This window comes from Podarcis filfolensis (genome assembly GCF_964270895.1).
Source record: "Podarcis filfolensis genome assembly, chromosome: 6".
Classification (NCBI taxonomy): Eukaryota; Metazoa; Chordata; class Lepidosauria; order Squamata; family Lacertidae; genus Podarcis; species Podarcis filfolensis.
Window position 1 is genome coordinate 25,975,829 of NC_139609.1, and position 15,222 is coordinate 25,991,050.

The following is a 15,222-nucleotide window of genomic DNA, read 5'->3' on the forward strand; positions in this document are numbered from 1 at the left end:
GACTGACATTATGAGCCAATTCACTGACTGCTTACATTTGTGCAATCCTACTGAAGGTGACAGAACTACACCAGAGGAAGGAAGTACTGCATCCACTCACCACCCTTGCTCTAGCTGATGATTTCACCTGAAAGTCGAAAGTGTTGTGCTTTGTTCAATGGCTGCCCTGGTGGTGAGCAAACTCTGCTCATGCTTAACTATATGCCTCAGCCCAGTATACCTGAAGGAGCGTCTCCACCTCCATTGTTCAGCTCCAACACTGAGATCCAGCTCTGAGGGCCTTCTGGCGGTTGCCTCACTGAGAGAAGTGAGGTTACAGGGAAGCAAGCAGAGGGCCTTCTTGGTAGTGGAGCCTTCCCTGTGGAATGCCCTCACGTCAGATGTCAAGGAAATAAACAACTATCTGACTTTTAAAGGGCATCAGAAGGCAGCCAGGTTCAGGCAAGTTTTTAATGTATGATGTTTTGTTGCATTATTTGTTGTTGTTGTTGTTATGTTCGGAAACCCAGCCAGATCAGCATGGTATAAATAAATTATTATTATTTTTAACTAGGCCTTGAGATTTTCAGCTGCCTCCTGTTCAGTTGTGATGTCTCTCTATGTATGGAATACAGTGGTACCTCGGGTTAAGAACTTAATTTGTTCCGATGGCCCATTCTTAACCTGAAACTGTTCTTAACCCGAGGTACCACTTTAGCTAATGGGGCCTCCCACTGCTGCCGTGCCGCCGCCATACTCATCCTGTTCTCATCCTGAAGCAAAGTTCTTAACCTGAGGTACTATTTCTGGGTTATCGGAGTCTGTAACCTGAAGCATCTGTAACCCGAGGTACCACAGTACATGGTCAATGCAAGGCCATAGTTCCTATGCTGCATGCTCTGAAGAACCAAATAATATCATTCTTGAGTATCTTAGGAGAAGATAAAAGCAACTAGACTCCAGACAGTCACCACAGTGAGCATCCTGACTTACTCTTTCTCTCGTTCTCACTAAGATTCTGACAAATTTTCGTGAGGTTTTTTTCTCCCTAAATGTTAATTGTGGCTGAAATGTGGAGGACTGAATTTAAAATTGGAATCAGAAACTGAAAGAAACCGAAATTGACAGATGCATCCATTCCCTAGTGGAGAGGTTCTCTGAAATCACATCAAACAGCTGTTACCTCACACTTCCCAATGCATTTCCTATCACTTTCCTTATCCACTAAAATGGCTTTTTAAAGGTGTGAGCTTGTTGTACCAAGTCCACTTTAATTGTGCAACCTGCATTTGCTGCTGTGTAACTGAATCCCATCTGAAAATTAGCAACAGCCCCTTGCAAATTATATTGTTCAGCTCAACTCCCATCAGAGCCATGTGAATCATAAGAGTTAATGTAGCTAAATTTTGGATAATCTGAATACAATTCCTTTTGTACCAAACATCAATTCAAAGCACTGTCAACTGCTTTGATAGTGACAAAGGCTTAATTCTTAGCATGATGATTTTTGAACCTACTGTTTAAACTGCCTCTATTACAATGCAAAGGCAATTATATATCAAATTTCCTTCTGTTTTTAATATTTACCATAACACAATAATTTACTTTACTGTAATTACTAGTTGATATTCTTTTGTACACTCATCTCTGCTTTTTCTCTCATTTGAGCAGAGGATGCCATTCACTTGCTCATTAAGTTCATTTAGGAAAGGAGGAAAAAAAAAAACCTTTCTGAGTATTGTCTAAGTAAATAAATAAATAAATAAATAAATAATAAAAACAATGCACACCCTATCGAGTATTATATGCTTTTTCAGGGATATGAACAAAAAACTTCCTAAAAGCCCTAATTACACAGAGCATTTTATTATAAGCACCAAGAGATTTCTACTCAGGCTGCAAAAATCTATCCTCATTTAGAGATAAATTTACCGTTACAATAAGGATAGTTTGTAACTGAATGCATGGCTACATTCAACTACATTACATGCATTACTGTTTGCTGTTGTACAAACAATGCATTTGCACACAGAACTAGAGAAGAAAATAGTTTTTTTAAGCAAGCAGTCCATGGCATAAACACATTTCTTTTGTCCTATTTTAGCCTCTAGTTAAACAAGTTTTGCAGGTTCCTGAACCACAAAACCCTGCAGAACCTGTTTACCAGAAGTGAAAACAGGATGACTATATACACCATGAGCACCTGTCTCTCGGACTAGACCTCCACTCCTCTTCTCCAGCCCCTATGGGAACTTCCTTTGCATCAAAGCTCAACTTACTTTGTCAGGGAAGTCCATCTTCAGCTCAGAGACACTTTTACACCAGTAGGCCGCCGTTTTCTCACTGATGAGCTCAATGTTCAGGAAAGAGCCTTGGCCTGGACCATAGATGGGGCCTGAGGTAACGCCACGTATTATTCTCGGAGAAACGTTTGTTACAATGTCCTATTAACACAATGAGAAGGGAAAAAAAATAAGTTAAACAACAAGAAGATGCCAAACACAGTAGTGCAGAAAAAAAATGGTTCTGGAGAAAATGTAGAAATGTCCTGATAGGGGATAGTCTGCCACATATATCTGAAAAGATGCCTGCTAATCTTACAGTGAAAATGCAGCTATGGCATTACTGTTTTGCCGGGTGCTGTGCAATGTATAAGAGGAATCTGACACAGACAAGGATGACAGCAGAGAAGGGGCAGGGGAGGAATGGAATCTGGGTAAAAGGAGTGATACAGAAAGCAGTTGGCCTAGGAGGCCATGGATGGTGTTAAAGACACAGACAGACTGAGCTGCCACTTTGAGGCTGGTTTCAACCATATCTGGGATGTGGCTATTTCAGAGCTTAGCTTAGAGGGGTTTCAATAGGTATTGTAAAGACTTTTGATGTAACAACCTGGTCCCCTTTCTTTTCATGGGGAAGTAGATAGCAAATTTCTCCCATCAATTTCACAAACGTGTTTGTGGAAAGCCTACATTGACCGTTAATGTTTTAATAATATGTGAAATGATGCTATCAGCTCAATGCTCTGTTGTTGTTGTTGTTATTGTTGTGCAGAGATTTATTAAATTTAGTAATAATAATAATACACAGGGAGAGGCAATTCCCACCTATCCTTTGAGTGTCTGAAGATGGGGACACAGACAATGCTGTCTATTGGCCATACATTCCCAAAAGTTGCAAAGCTAGATGTGTGCCTGGGACCACACCAATGTGTTAACACAATGAGAAGTGAAATACCTTATATAGAACTGAGAGAGAGAGAGAGAGCGTAAATGAATGAACCTCCAGCCAAACTTGAGCATTTTCATTTCAGTAAACAAACATTCTTTTATTTATTTATTTTTAAATAATATTTATTACTTTTAAAGATTACAAAAAAGGAAAAGAAAAGAAAAGAAGACAGGAGAAAAAAAAACAAAAGCGGAAAAAAAACAATACAATACAATATATAAACAATACAAAACACAACCTAAACACATTAAACTAAACTAAACAAAATCCTAACCCTAACGCTAACCCTAAATAAAACAAAACAAAAGCAATTTAAAAACATACATCACACCTTTTCCATACTCTATCTTTCTTTCCCTTGTTCCCTTGACCTCCTCTCACCTCCCTTTTTGTATTCCACTTCTATTAATTGTTTCAGCAAATCCTTTCCATCTTTCTCTATTTTCTATCATATTATAAATATCTCAACATATTTTTAACCTTATTTTCCATTAAGACTAAAATACTTATATATGCTTAACTCCTTATAACATTTCTGCTAAGGCCATAAAATTTCATTCCACCATTTTTCTATCACTCATTAATTTTACAGTATTTCTATACATAAACTTTAAATTTTCCAGTCTTCTTCCACCATCTCCTCTCCCTGGTTTCAAATTCTGCCAGTCCTTTCCGTCAATTCCATATAGTCCATCAACCTGGAGATCTTATGTCCGAGGCTCTTAACTCTTTTCCAGGTCCCTTCTGCAGGTCTTCTTCATATTCTTTAATGCTAAAGAGCAGATCTCGGGAAGACTCCAACCTAACAATACTTTTATTCCTTCTGGACAGGTCAGCCAAATTTCCATAGTTGAAGCTAAGATCCATACAGTGTTTCAGGACATGTTTCAAGATTCCTCCAAATTCAAAGGCCCCCAGAACTTCAATCTCCTCCAGACCCAAGTCCGTGTCCCAGAAGTCAGTTAATCCCTGCATAGAGGGATCTTTCCAACTTTCCTTCTTCAGTCCAGGCCGGGATCCGATCCTCAGAATCTGACTTTTTCTAGATTCGATCATAAAAGGCCTCAACTTGTAGTCCTCAATTTTCTTCTGTAAGACTGAGGATCCCGCTTGTATTACTTTAGGTTCAACAACAACAGCTTTCTCCTTCTCCACAATTTTTCCTGCCAAAGTGGATTCCTGTACCAAGTCCTGAATTATTTCTGTGTTGGTGCTCACTTTTTGTCTCATATTAGTCACTTTTTGTCCCAAGTTCTCAATTTTAAAAGCCATGTCATCCGTCTTCTTATGAAGCTGTTCCAGCGAATAGCTTATCTTGCATAATACAGTCACTATGGCTTCTCCTGTCAACATTTTTAGTCCAAGGTCAATCTCTGGTTCTCACAATTTCTTATCTTGCAGCTGGAGATTCCCCAGTTACACTCCTGTAACAGTTTCAAAAGCTCCCTCTAGAGGGAAACAGTCTCCACTTGTATCAATCCTTTCAAACACAACTCAAGCCATAAAAGATAGTTTCAATTTTCAGTTACTTTTCCTCCTTTTTAAACGCAGAAGAGGACAATGGAAACAGTATCTTTCTCTTATTTAGCTAACTGTCAAATACTTTCTGTTCACAGTCAATGAACTCTCCCAAAACATCACTCTTTCTGGCAGCCCTTTTCTAGGTTCAGAGCAGTGGTAATTTAATTTTTCACTCTCTCCTGCAGGCTCGCTAGGTCCAAAATTTTCCCCCTCTTCTCCTGCTTCCAAGGGGGGTTTTGTAATTTTAACCGATGGAAATTTAATCCTTTGCCAAAGGCTTTCCAAGACTTTAGCTTGTAACGTCTTTGCTTCAATCTATTTACAAAAGAGGAAGGCGGACTTCCTGTTTAAGACCTTCCCGTTTCGGTGCCAAATTAAGGTATTTAAGGATCCAATTTTCCGTTCTACTCACAGGTAGTTGTTTAAAGTCCAATTGTCCACAGGAAAAAGTCAGCGCTCTCCGGCAACAGCAATGTGGCTTCACTCCATGAAAGAGGCAGTCAATTCGCAGCACCGCGCCACTCACCCCACGTCGCTCCGGATCCCCAAAACAGGGTTTCCCCGCGAGTAGGGGAGGCGCAAAAGGTGCCAGCCGAATCCCAGGTGCACAAGCTTCTCCCGCTTGTGATTTCAATGGGTCTCCGCCTTCGCCGTGGCGGTCAGACCCTGCTTTCCATGGAGCAAGTTCCCCCCGATTGGAGGAGCTCCGCCATTGCCGGAGGCGCTAACCCGGAAGTCCAACAAACATTACTTTATTTCAGCGAGTCTAACCCTAGCCAGAGAGCTCAGCAACCACTAGGCACTCAGAGTGAATGATATGGACAATATTAAGAGTCCAATATTATAATATGCTATAATCAAACCACTTCAGATCAAAACCATAAAGTTATAAAGAAATCTTCATCCTGTGGAGGAAAGCAAAATTAAGCTTCTTTTTCATTTTTTTTCTCCCTACCTAGATATGTGTGTGTGTATGTGTTTTTAAGACACTTAAATCAGAAAAAAATGTTGTATGTAAAGTTCTTTTGGCAATTTATAATAAAAAATGATTTTTTTGGGTAAAGGCCATTTAGTTAAGGATTTCATAGAATTATTTGGTTAAGTACCCCTACTCACCATCTTGTCACTTCTGGAGAGATAACATGAACCCCCATTAGTATATAGCAATTAAGGTCAATTTACATATTTTAATTAAGATCCATCCCATATAAAACAATTAGGGTAATAGGCATACTAACTGATTTCATAACATTTGGACGTTTTTCCAACTAGATAGACAGGAAACCTTAATTAGCATTAATTAGTGCTGATCTGCATATGTTTGATAAGGCATACCCTCACCACAAATGATTATTTATTCCTGAATCTGCCAAATGCTACCGTTGCAGAGGATAAAGGGACTTGCTTCATATTGTATGTAAATGTCTAGTGATTTCTATTTGTTTTTCTGTTTGGACTATTTATTATAAAATAAATGGCGAGAAATGGTGTGAATGTACAAATATGTACATTCACATATAGAGAAAGCATGCCAATTAATGTGCAGTGGTTAATCAGCACTGCTGACATTTCAGTGGTAACTGGGGAAAGGATAATAGCAGTTAGAACTTTTCCTGTCGTATATTCTCCTTACATCCCAAGGCACTGCATGTCAATAAAGTTTTCAGTTAATTTTCCAGCAGCCTCTGAAGATGTGGGCATTATGATACACAAAGAAATGCAGTCCTGTTGTCAGCTTTATTAATTTTCATTAATGATCTACCTACGCTACCTTTCCCTTTCCCTTAGTTTCTTTCAGCAGTTATACTCACAAAGTGTCTTGTTATTTCATCAAAATCAAGTGGGCGGTGGGATTCTCCTGTGCTTCTGATCATTTTGTTTGACATTAAATATCACAGACAACTTCTTTTCAAAAAACCAAACAAACCCAACCCTTAAATATTTAGGTATAATCTCTGAAATTTATACGGCTTTTGATCCTCTTTAATTTGTTTCTAACCTGTAGGGTTGATAATGTTGCAGCATTCCTCCTTGTAAACCGCCATAAATTTTGTTGATCGGTTTTTGTCTTTTCTTTCTTGTAACTGAGGATCTGTTTTCTCTCTTATTTTAATTGTGGATTGTGATCTCCTTGGGCTATGAGCAATGAAGCTTGTGTAGTTTTATATACTGTATAGATATTTTAAGATCACAGTGATGGGAATAAACCTATGGATCACCTCGTACAGTTCCATCCCCAAGGGAAGGATAGATTGGCTATGTAAAGCTATCACATAGCCAATTCACACTCAGGACAATGCGTTGCGCTTACACAAAATAAGTGTGAGGTTCCACCATTTGCCATAATGCTTTAAACAGCCATGGATTCCCCCAGAGAAGCCTGGGAACTGCAGTTTGCTATGGCTGCTGAGAGTTGCCAGGAGACCCCTGTTCCCCTCACAGAGCCACAGTTCTCACAGCGGTTTAATGATCCATCTTTCTTCCCGAAGAACTCCAGCTCTGTGAGGGGAACAGGGGTCTCTCAGTAAATCTTAACAACCGTAACAAACTGCAGTGCTGCTACTGCTCCACTCATGCGAACTAAAAATTCCCCATCCCACCTCATGCAACTGCTAAGCCCCCCTTTCACCTTCCCAACCCCATTTCTGAAGCCACTTATCCCATTTATTTTGCAACCCTGGTGTGCGCCTGTTTTCCCATTCAACCGCATGTCCATGCTTCCTCCTCCCCAGTGCTAAACAAGCTATAGCTTAGAGCCACACTCTCTTGAAGGCCTCCAAAAAATTTAAAGGAAAAAACACCTGGATGTACATTTCCAAAATGTAAGATAAAAAATAAATAAAATAAAACCTACATACAGCAACAGTGTTTTGTGTTGTGTAGGCTCCTATGATGTAAGTAACGGGCCACGCCTGCTAGCCTGCTCCCTAAAATATCACTGGTTTGCTGATTTCTATATATAGGGTGCCTACTTTCTGCATGGACTGGTCATGCAAATGGCTTTAGATACCTATTCGGTCCATAAATTACCATAAAGCATATATTCAACACTCCCTCCTTTTCTGCAACTCCTCTTGCAAACAGACCACTCCCATTGTGACCTCCTTGTCCCAAACACTGCAGCTACTAAGCCTCCTCTACACTTTACAGTGGTACCTCAGGTTACATACGCTTCAGGTTACAGACTCCGCTAACCCAGAAATAGTACCTCGGGTTAAGAACTATGCTTCAGGATGAGAACAGAAATCGTGCTCCGGTGGCGCGGCAGCAGCGGGAGGCCCCATTAGCTAACAGTTTCAGGCTAAGAACAGACCTCCGGAACGAATTTAGTACTTAACCCGAGGTACCACTGTACACTGAAATATGAATCTGCCTTCTATTACCCTGCAGCCCCTATTGTACCCCATTTCACCTCCACTCCCTATTTCTCCTTCCTACTCCCAGCTTTCCCCCACCCCTTCTTGTACAAAACCCAACCCATTTCCATGCCTCCTCCTACCTCCTATTTGGCAGCCCCCTAATGCAATTTTGATGAACTGAATGTTTGGATGATTTTTTTTAAAAAAAAACAGATTTATTCTTTAAAATATATAAATTGCCACATTATGAATGTGCATTTTAACTATTGGGATGCTCCAGACAAGTTCTTCATAGTCTTATTGAACTGCGTTTTTTGTCAGATGGCTATAAACCACCTTGAACATATAAGGTAAGGTGTAAGTAATATTGACATGGGAGGAAACCAGACCATCCAGTGTCCTATTTTCCAGGGATAGTCCCAGATTTACACAAGCCATCCTGGTTTCTGATTTGATCCCAGAATATCCTGCTTTTCCTTATGACGTCCCTATTTTCATTCGAGAAATGTTGGAGGACATGGAGTTACGCAACCCCCGAGACAAGGAGATAAGTAACTTTACGACCTTTAGAAGACATCTGAAGGCAGCCCTGCATAGGGAGGTTTTTAAATGTTCACATTTTTATTATGTTTTTATATACGTTGGAAGCTGTCCAGAGTGGCTGGGGCAACTTCAATCAGATGGGTGGGGTATAAATAATTAAAAATATTTTAGAATAGGATGTCCCTATTTTCAGCAGAGAAATATTGAAGGATATAGGAAACTGGGTTGATGGCAATTGCGAAAAACAAATTAGGATTTCCACAGGTGAAATAAATAACAACAACAACAACAACAACAATTTATTTATACCCTGCCCTCCCTGGCCAGAGCCAGGCTCAGGGCAGCTAACACCAGTAAAATTACAGTAAAAACATAATAGGAGAAAAACCAGCAATTTAAAACACAGGTTAAAATGCAATTTAAAATGCAGCCTCATTTTAAAAGTAGCCCATAGATCAAAACCATAAGGGGAGGAAAACATAAGGCTCAGACTGAGTCCAAACCAAAGGCCAGGCGGAACAGCTCTGTCTTGCAGGCCCTGCGGAAAGATGTCAAGTACCGCAGGGCCCTAGTCTCTTGTGACAGAGCGTTCCACCAAGTCGGGGCAAGTACTGAAAAGGCTCTGGCCCTAGTTGAGACCAATCTAACCACCTTGCGACCTGGGACCTCCAAAATGTTGTCATTTGTGGTCCTTGTGGTCCTCCGCGGGGCATACCAGGAGAGGAGGTCCCATAGGTACGTAGGTCCTAGGCCGCATTCCATGGGTGCCCTGCATTCCATTCAATGCTCCCCCACTGCAGTTCAATGAATTATCGAGGAATTACCATACATGCCAACCTGCTGTAAAACCCAGCCACCCACACCCCACTTTCAAACCTCAACTATTCCCCACTTCAGCCAGAGAAACATGGCCTATGCATCAGACTCCTATGCAAGTTCTTCCTCTGGTGAGGAAGCTGCCATCACAGCCACACTAATCCAGGGAGCTGGAGAGGAGCCTAATCAGAGGAGCAGGAGATGGCAGCAACACCTTCAACTGCAGGTTGAAACACTGGGGACTTTCAGATGCCAGAGCGTCTCCACCCCCATCATTCTACCCGGACACTGAGGTCCAGCGCCGAGGGCCTTCTGGCGTTTCCCTCACTGCGAGAAGCCAAGTTACAGGGAACCAGGCAGAGGGCCTTCTCGGTAGTAGCACCCGCCCTGTGGAACGCCCTTCCACCAGATGTCAAAGAGATAAACAACTACCAGACTTTTAGAAGACATCTGAAGGCAGCCCTGTTTAGGGAAGCTTTTAATGTTTGATGCATTACTGTATTATTATTATTATTTTCAAGTGGGATTCAACCATATACAGTGGTACCTCAGGTTAAGTACTTAATTCATTCCAGAGGTCTGTACTTGACCTGAAACAGTTCTTAACCTGAAGCACCACTTTAGCTAATGGGGCCTCCTGCTGCTGCCACGCCACTGGAGCACAATTTCTGTTCTCATCCTGAAGCAAAGTTCTTAACCTGAAGCACTATTTCTGGGTTAGCAGAGTCTGTAACCTGAAGCGTATGTAACCTGAAGCGTATGTAACCCGAAGTACCACTGTACTGGAGAATTCAAATGCCACAAATATAATTGGTTGAATGCTCTGCCGCAACAAACCCACCTCCCCCAAAACATGGACTTTTTGTGATAGGGAAAGTGAGGGGGGAAAGTCCTGGAAAGTGTGGGATGACATTCGCTTTGATGCAGCAACATCTAACCTGCCTACAAACAAATCAGAATAGCCAACATTGTCTAATTGGGATGAACATTCAATAAACAGGTCATCTGGAAGTCCCCCCCAACAACCATCCACACAGGTTAATTGAAGCGATTCAGAGCCTACCAAGTCTTCAGCAAAACTCATCACATCTTGCCTGGAAAGGAGCTTTGCGGTGTTTGGACTCCCAGAAGCAAAAGAGACTAGGACAAATGCTAGCCTGGAAGCACATCGCTTTTTAGGCCCCGTTTTCCACAATTATATACAAGTGAAAATGTTTTTACAAAGTAAATAAATAAATCATACATATGCTTTTGGTGAATCACACACACACACATACACACACTGTTGACAAATAAGGTAAGAATTCACTGCACTCTAATATAAATGAATTAGACTAAATCATCTTAAACTTATTTTGCACTGGTTCAGGTACGGGGAAAACAGCTGCTTTGCATTACAAATGTCTGTAGACAAATGAAGGTCTTCAACATGGATAATTTTACAAAGAACCAATTTTATTACATCTTTCTCACATTATACATTTCCTCAATTGCAATCTACTCTTGAGGGCCTCCTTAAATATTGTTACTTTTCCAAATGGATTGTGGAAAATGGAACGGAATAAATTGAAACACAAAATATATTTATTGGCACAAGTTAGAGGGCTGCACTGTTAATGCTCACATTTCCCCCTCCTTAATTGTTGCTTCAGGCTCCTTTCCCAGTTTGAGACAATTTTTGGTACCACTGCATTTGAAATTTCTTTCTCTCTCTCTTATTTACTCACTATGACATGGTGTCTGATTTACGGGGCTCCAAAGGATTTTGTTTGTGGTTGTTCAGTGACATCACGGCATCATGTGTCAAATCAATCACATCACTTTGTCTGCTATGTGGTACCTGATTTTGTTTTCAGAGTCACATGACCCTATTTGTCAACAGTTGCAAATGGAGTAGAAGTGGAAACTATTGCCCTAAAGAATTCAGATAAATTGTAACCCAACAAGTTAGCCAACAAAGAAATGCTACAACCCTAAAAATCCATATATAGATATATAACCTTTCTTCATCATTTATCTTACTGCAGATTTAATGTCTCTAATGGCCAACTACATTCAAAATGCACTTTGTATCACAGAGTGTATGGTTCCTGTAAACCTTCTGCATACTTAAAATCAAACATGCAAGAGCAAAAGTGAGCCAGGACACACATGCAAAACAAACGTGTCAAAATGACAGTATTGACTTCTGTAAAGAATCAATCTTTTTCTCTCACTCTCTCTTACACACACACACACACACACAGAGAGAGAGAGAGAGAGAGAGAGAGAGAGAGACCATTTATTGCATTGACCAGCTCAATCCTATCTGTTTGCGGACAAGCTATTTAAGCATAAAACCTCATTCTTCTCCAGATTACAATATCTGGCTGCACGCCTGAATTTATTTGAGTCCAAAGGCACTCTGGACCACATCAGTGAGGCCGAGGGGGGGGGGTCTTGTCACCTGAGTAGCCCAGGACCTCAATACACACTGCCCAGGCTTGCTTGTGCCCTGGGGAGGTCACTTGGATGCTGCTAATGCAGCAGTTTGACTTTGTCTCTGAAGGTGTGCTCCATTGTCTCTTGAGACAAACGGATGCCAACAACAACAACAAAAAGGTGTATTGGCGCAAGGAACAAATTTCGTGTTTCCTTGGATCCTGGCCACAGATTCCAGTTGCCACAGAGACTACCGGTATATACTTTGGCATATTGGGTCATATCCAGAGACAGCAGAACTCCACTCTCTCAATCGGGTTTTCCAAGCTCCTCCTGCCTGCACCCATTGAAGGTCACTCCTGAGGGTCAAGGGACCTTAGGGAATGGGGAGGGGGGAGCTGTAGAAGTACAGGAAAACTGAGATAAATAAGTGGGGCTCCCTTGAGCCAGCGTACAGTAAGTACTTTTCTGCTCACACTAGGTATTTATTGGACCCAAGCCAATATGAGCACATTCAATGCCCTCTTCAGATCCACCATGTGTGTCTAAGTCAGTTTCATATATTCTGTTAAGCTCTCAGGTAAATTGTCAGTTTAAATTGCAACTCAGCTAGGATGGCACAGATATAGCAAACATCCAGATGAACCAAACCAGAATTAAGGATCTCGCATTTCTGTTCAAGGAGAGACTGTGAAAAAAGTTCACAGAAGTCACCAGTGAATAAAAAAACTAAGGGAAATGAAGTCAGAAACCTTAAATAAACTAGCCATCCCCTTAGAACTAGAGTATCCCCTTAGATGATGAAGAAGAAGAAGATACAAAATCCAGGAAACCTACTACCAACTTGGTGGCTGTCACTGCTTTCATGTAGAAAGTGCACCTCTACAATGGGGAGGAACATTAATGAGACAGAATTAAATGCTTAAGGCAGATCTTTTGTTAACTTTGGAATATGAAATTGTTGTATTTAGTGAACTGTGTGACCTTTGTCAGTTTCCCTTCATTATAGATGATGTAAAGGTTTAAACAAAGTGATCACATTATGTCTTTTTCAGAAGTTAATTTATATGACCTTTCCTCATCTGGAGTGCTTTTTAGGTGCTTTGAAGTAAGTTCCAGAGTGTAACAGTGGTTACTTCTTACTAAATGTCAGCACTGGAAGAAAGACAGTCACAATGGCCTTATTGTGAACAATTCCACAGGGATGTCTTACGAAACTATTCTGGGGGGGGGGGGCGGGGGGTGACTTTCATGTCTCCGTAAAACATAATTGTAGGTAAAGTTTGAACAGGCACTCAGTTGTAGCGTGCAAGAACAGACTTCATGTTCTTAACAGAATACATTACTGAATTTGTGATCGAAATCCACAATCCACATATGTTTATTTTGGAGCACTGGGTTAGATCCAAATTGAAGTCATTTGCACTTTATTCCCATTGGAATCAATGGGGTTTCTGTTAAGTCACGACTCCCTTTGCACATTTATTTCTTGTGTGCAACTGACTTCCTGGTGATCCAGTCATGGTGTGACTCACACCTACTTTCCTGTGTTTGTCTGTAACTTGTGCAGTGGGAAACCGCTTGATTAAAAAGCTCAAGTCATCCTTAGCTGTGATGGGAGCCTCCTTGAATAGAAGATTCTCCACTGCAGAATTAATAATAATAATAATAATAATAATAATAATAATAATAATATATTATTTATACCCCACCTATCTGGTTGGGTTTCCCCAGCCACTCTGGGCGGCTTCCAACCAAATATTAAAAACAATACAGCACCAGACATTAAAAACTTCCCTAAACAGGGCCACCTTCAGTTGTTTTTAAAAAGTAAAATAGTTGTTTATTGCCTTGACATCTACTGGGAGGGCGTTCCACAGGGCAAGCGCCACTACCGAGAAGGCCCTCTGTCTGGTTCCCTGTAACCGCACTTCTCACAGCGAGGGAACCGCCAGAAGGCTCTCGGTGCTGGACTTCAGTGTCCAGCCTGGATGATGGGGGTGGAGACGCTCCTTCAGGTATATAGGACCGAGGCCATTTAGGGCTTTAAAGGTCAGCACCAACACTTTGAATTGTGCTCGGAAATGTACTGGGAGCCAATAAACATCTTTCAGGACCGGTGTTATATGGTCTCAGCGGCCACTCCCAGTCACCAGTCTAGCTGCCGCATTCTGGATTAGTTGCAGTTTCCGAGTTACCTTCAAAGGTAGCCCCACGTAGAGCGCATTGCAGTAGTCCAAGCGGGAGATAACTAGAGTATGCACCACGCTGGCAAGACAGTCTGTGGGCAGGTAGGCTTAAAGGCTCCCTTGCCTACCCTGAGAAGCAGGGCTGGCCCAAGATATTTTACTGCAAAAGACAAGGTGGTACTATAATTAGGATACTCTATACAGTTCTGGTCAACTCATCTCTAAAGGATATTGATTGAGTTGGAAAAGCTTCAGAAAAAGGCAACCAAAATGATTGAGGGGATAGAGACAACTCCCCCAACAGGAAAGGTTGAAGTATTTAACAGGATCATGGAATTGTAGAGTTGGAAGGGACCACAAGCCCAGGGTTTCCCAAACTTGGCTTCCCTGTCATTTTTGGACGACAATTCCCATCATTCCTGACCACTGGTCCAGCTAGCTAGGGGTGATGGGAGTTGTAGTCCACAAACAGGTGGTGTTCCAAGTTTTGGAAACCCTGATCTAGTCCGAACCCCCTGCAATGAGGGGATCTCAGCTAAAGCATCCATGACAGATGGCCACCTTAAAAACATCCAAGAGAGCCTGCAACCTCCCAAGGGAGACTTTTTCAGTTTAGAGCAAAGGCAAGCAAGAAGTGACAGGACAGAAATTATAAAACAAAAGCATGCCATTGAGGAAGTGGATTCACTAGAGCTTGGGGACATCCAATGAAGCAGAACGTTGGAAAATTCGGCACAGATAAAAGAAAGGATGTCTAGCTCATGATTAAACTGTGGAACTTGCTCCCACAAATAATAATAATAATAATAATAATAATAATAATAATAATAATAATAATTACTTCCCCAGCCACTCTGGGTGGCTTCCAACAAAGATTAAAAATACATTAAAATGTCACACATTAAAAACTTCCCTGAACAGGGCTGCCTTCAGATGTCTTCTAAATGTCAGGTAGTTGTTTATCTCTTTGACATCTGACGTGAGGGCGTTCCACAGGGCTGGTGCCACTACCGAGAAGGCCCTCTGCCTGGTTCCCTGTAGCTTTGCTTCTCGCAATGAGGGAACTGCCAGAAGGCCCTCGGCACTGGACCTCAGCGTCCGGGCAGAACGATGGAGGTGGAGACGCTCCTTCAGGTATACTGGACTGAGGCCGTTTAGGGCTT

General features: G+C 41.5%; 1 protein-coding gene across 6 annotated transcripts in view; it reads right to left on the reverse strand.

Moving 5' to 3' along the window:
- DPYD (dihydropyrimidine dehydrogenase) overlaps window positions 1–15,222 on the reverse strand; it is a 512,239-nt gene that overhangs the window by 170,359 nt on the left and 326,658 nt on the right. For 4 of the 6 annotated variants that reach the window (XM_083620600.1, XM_083620601.1, XM_083620599.1 and 1 more), the window contains one exon: window positions 2,259–2,423. The exons of the other annotated variants lie outside the window; for them this stretch is intronic. In XM_083620600.1, the coding sequence (XP_083476726.1) occupies window positions 2,259–2,423 (165 nt within the window). The remainder of the gene's footprint in view (window positions 1–2,258; window positions 2,424–15,222) is intronic. 6 annotated transcript variants of the gene reach the window in all.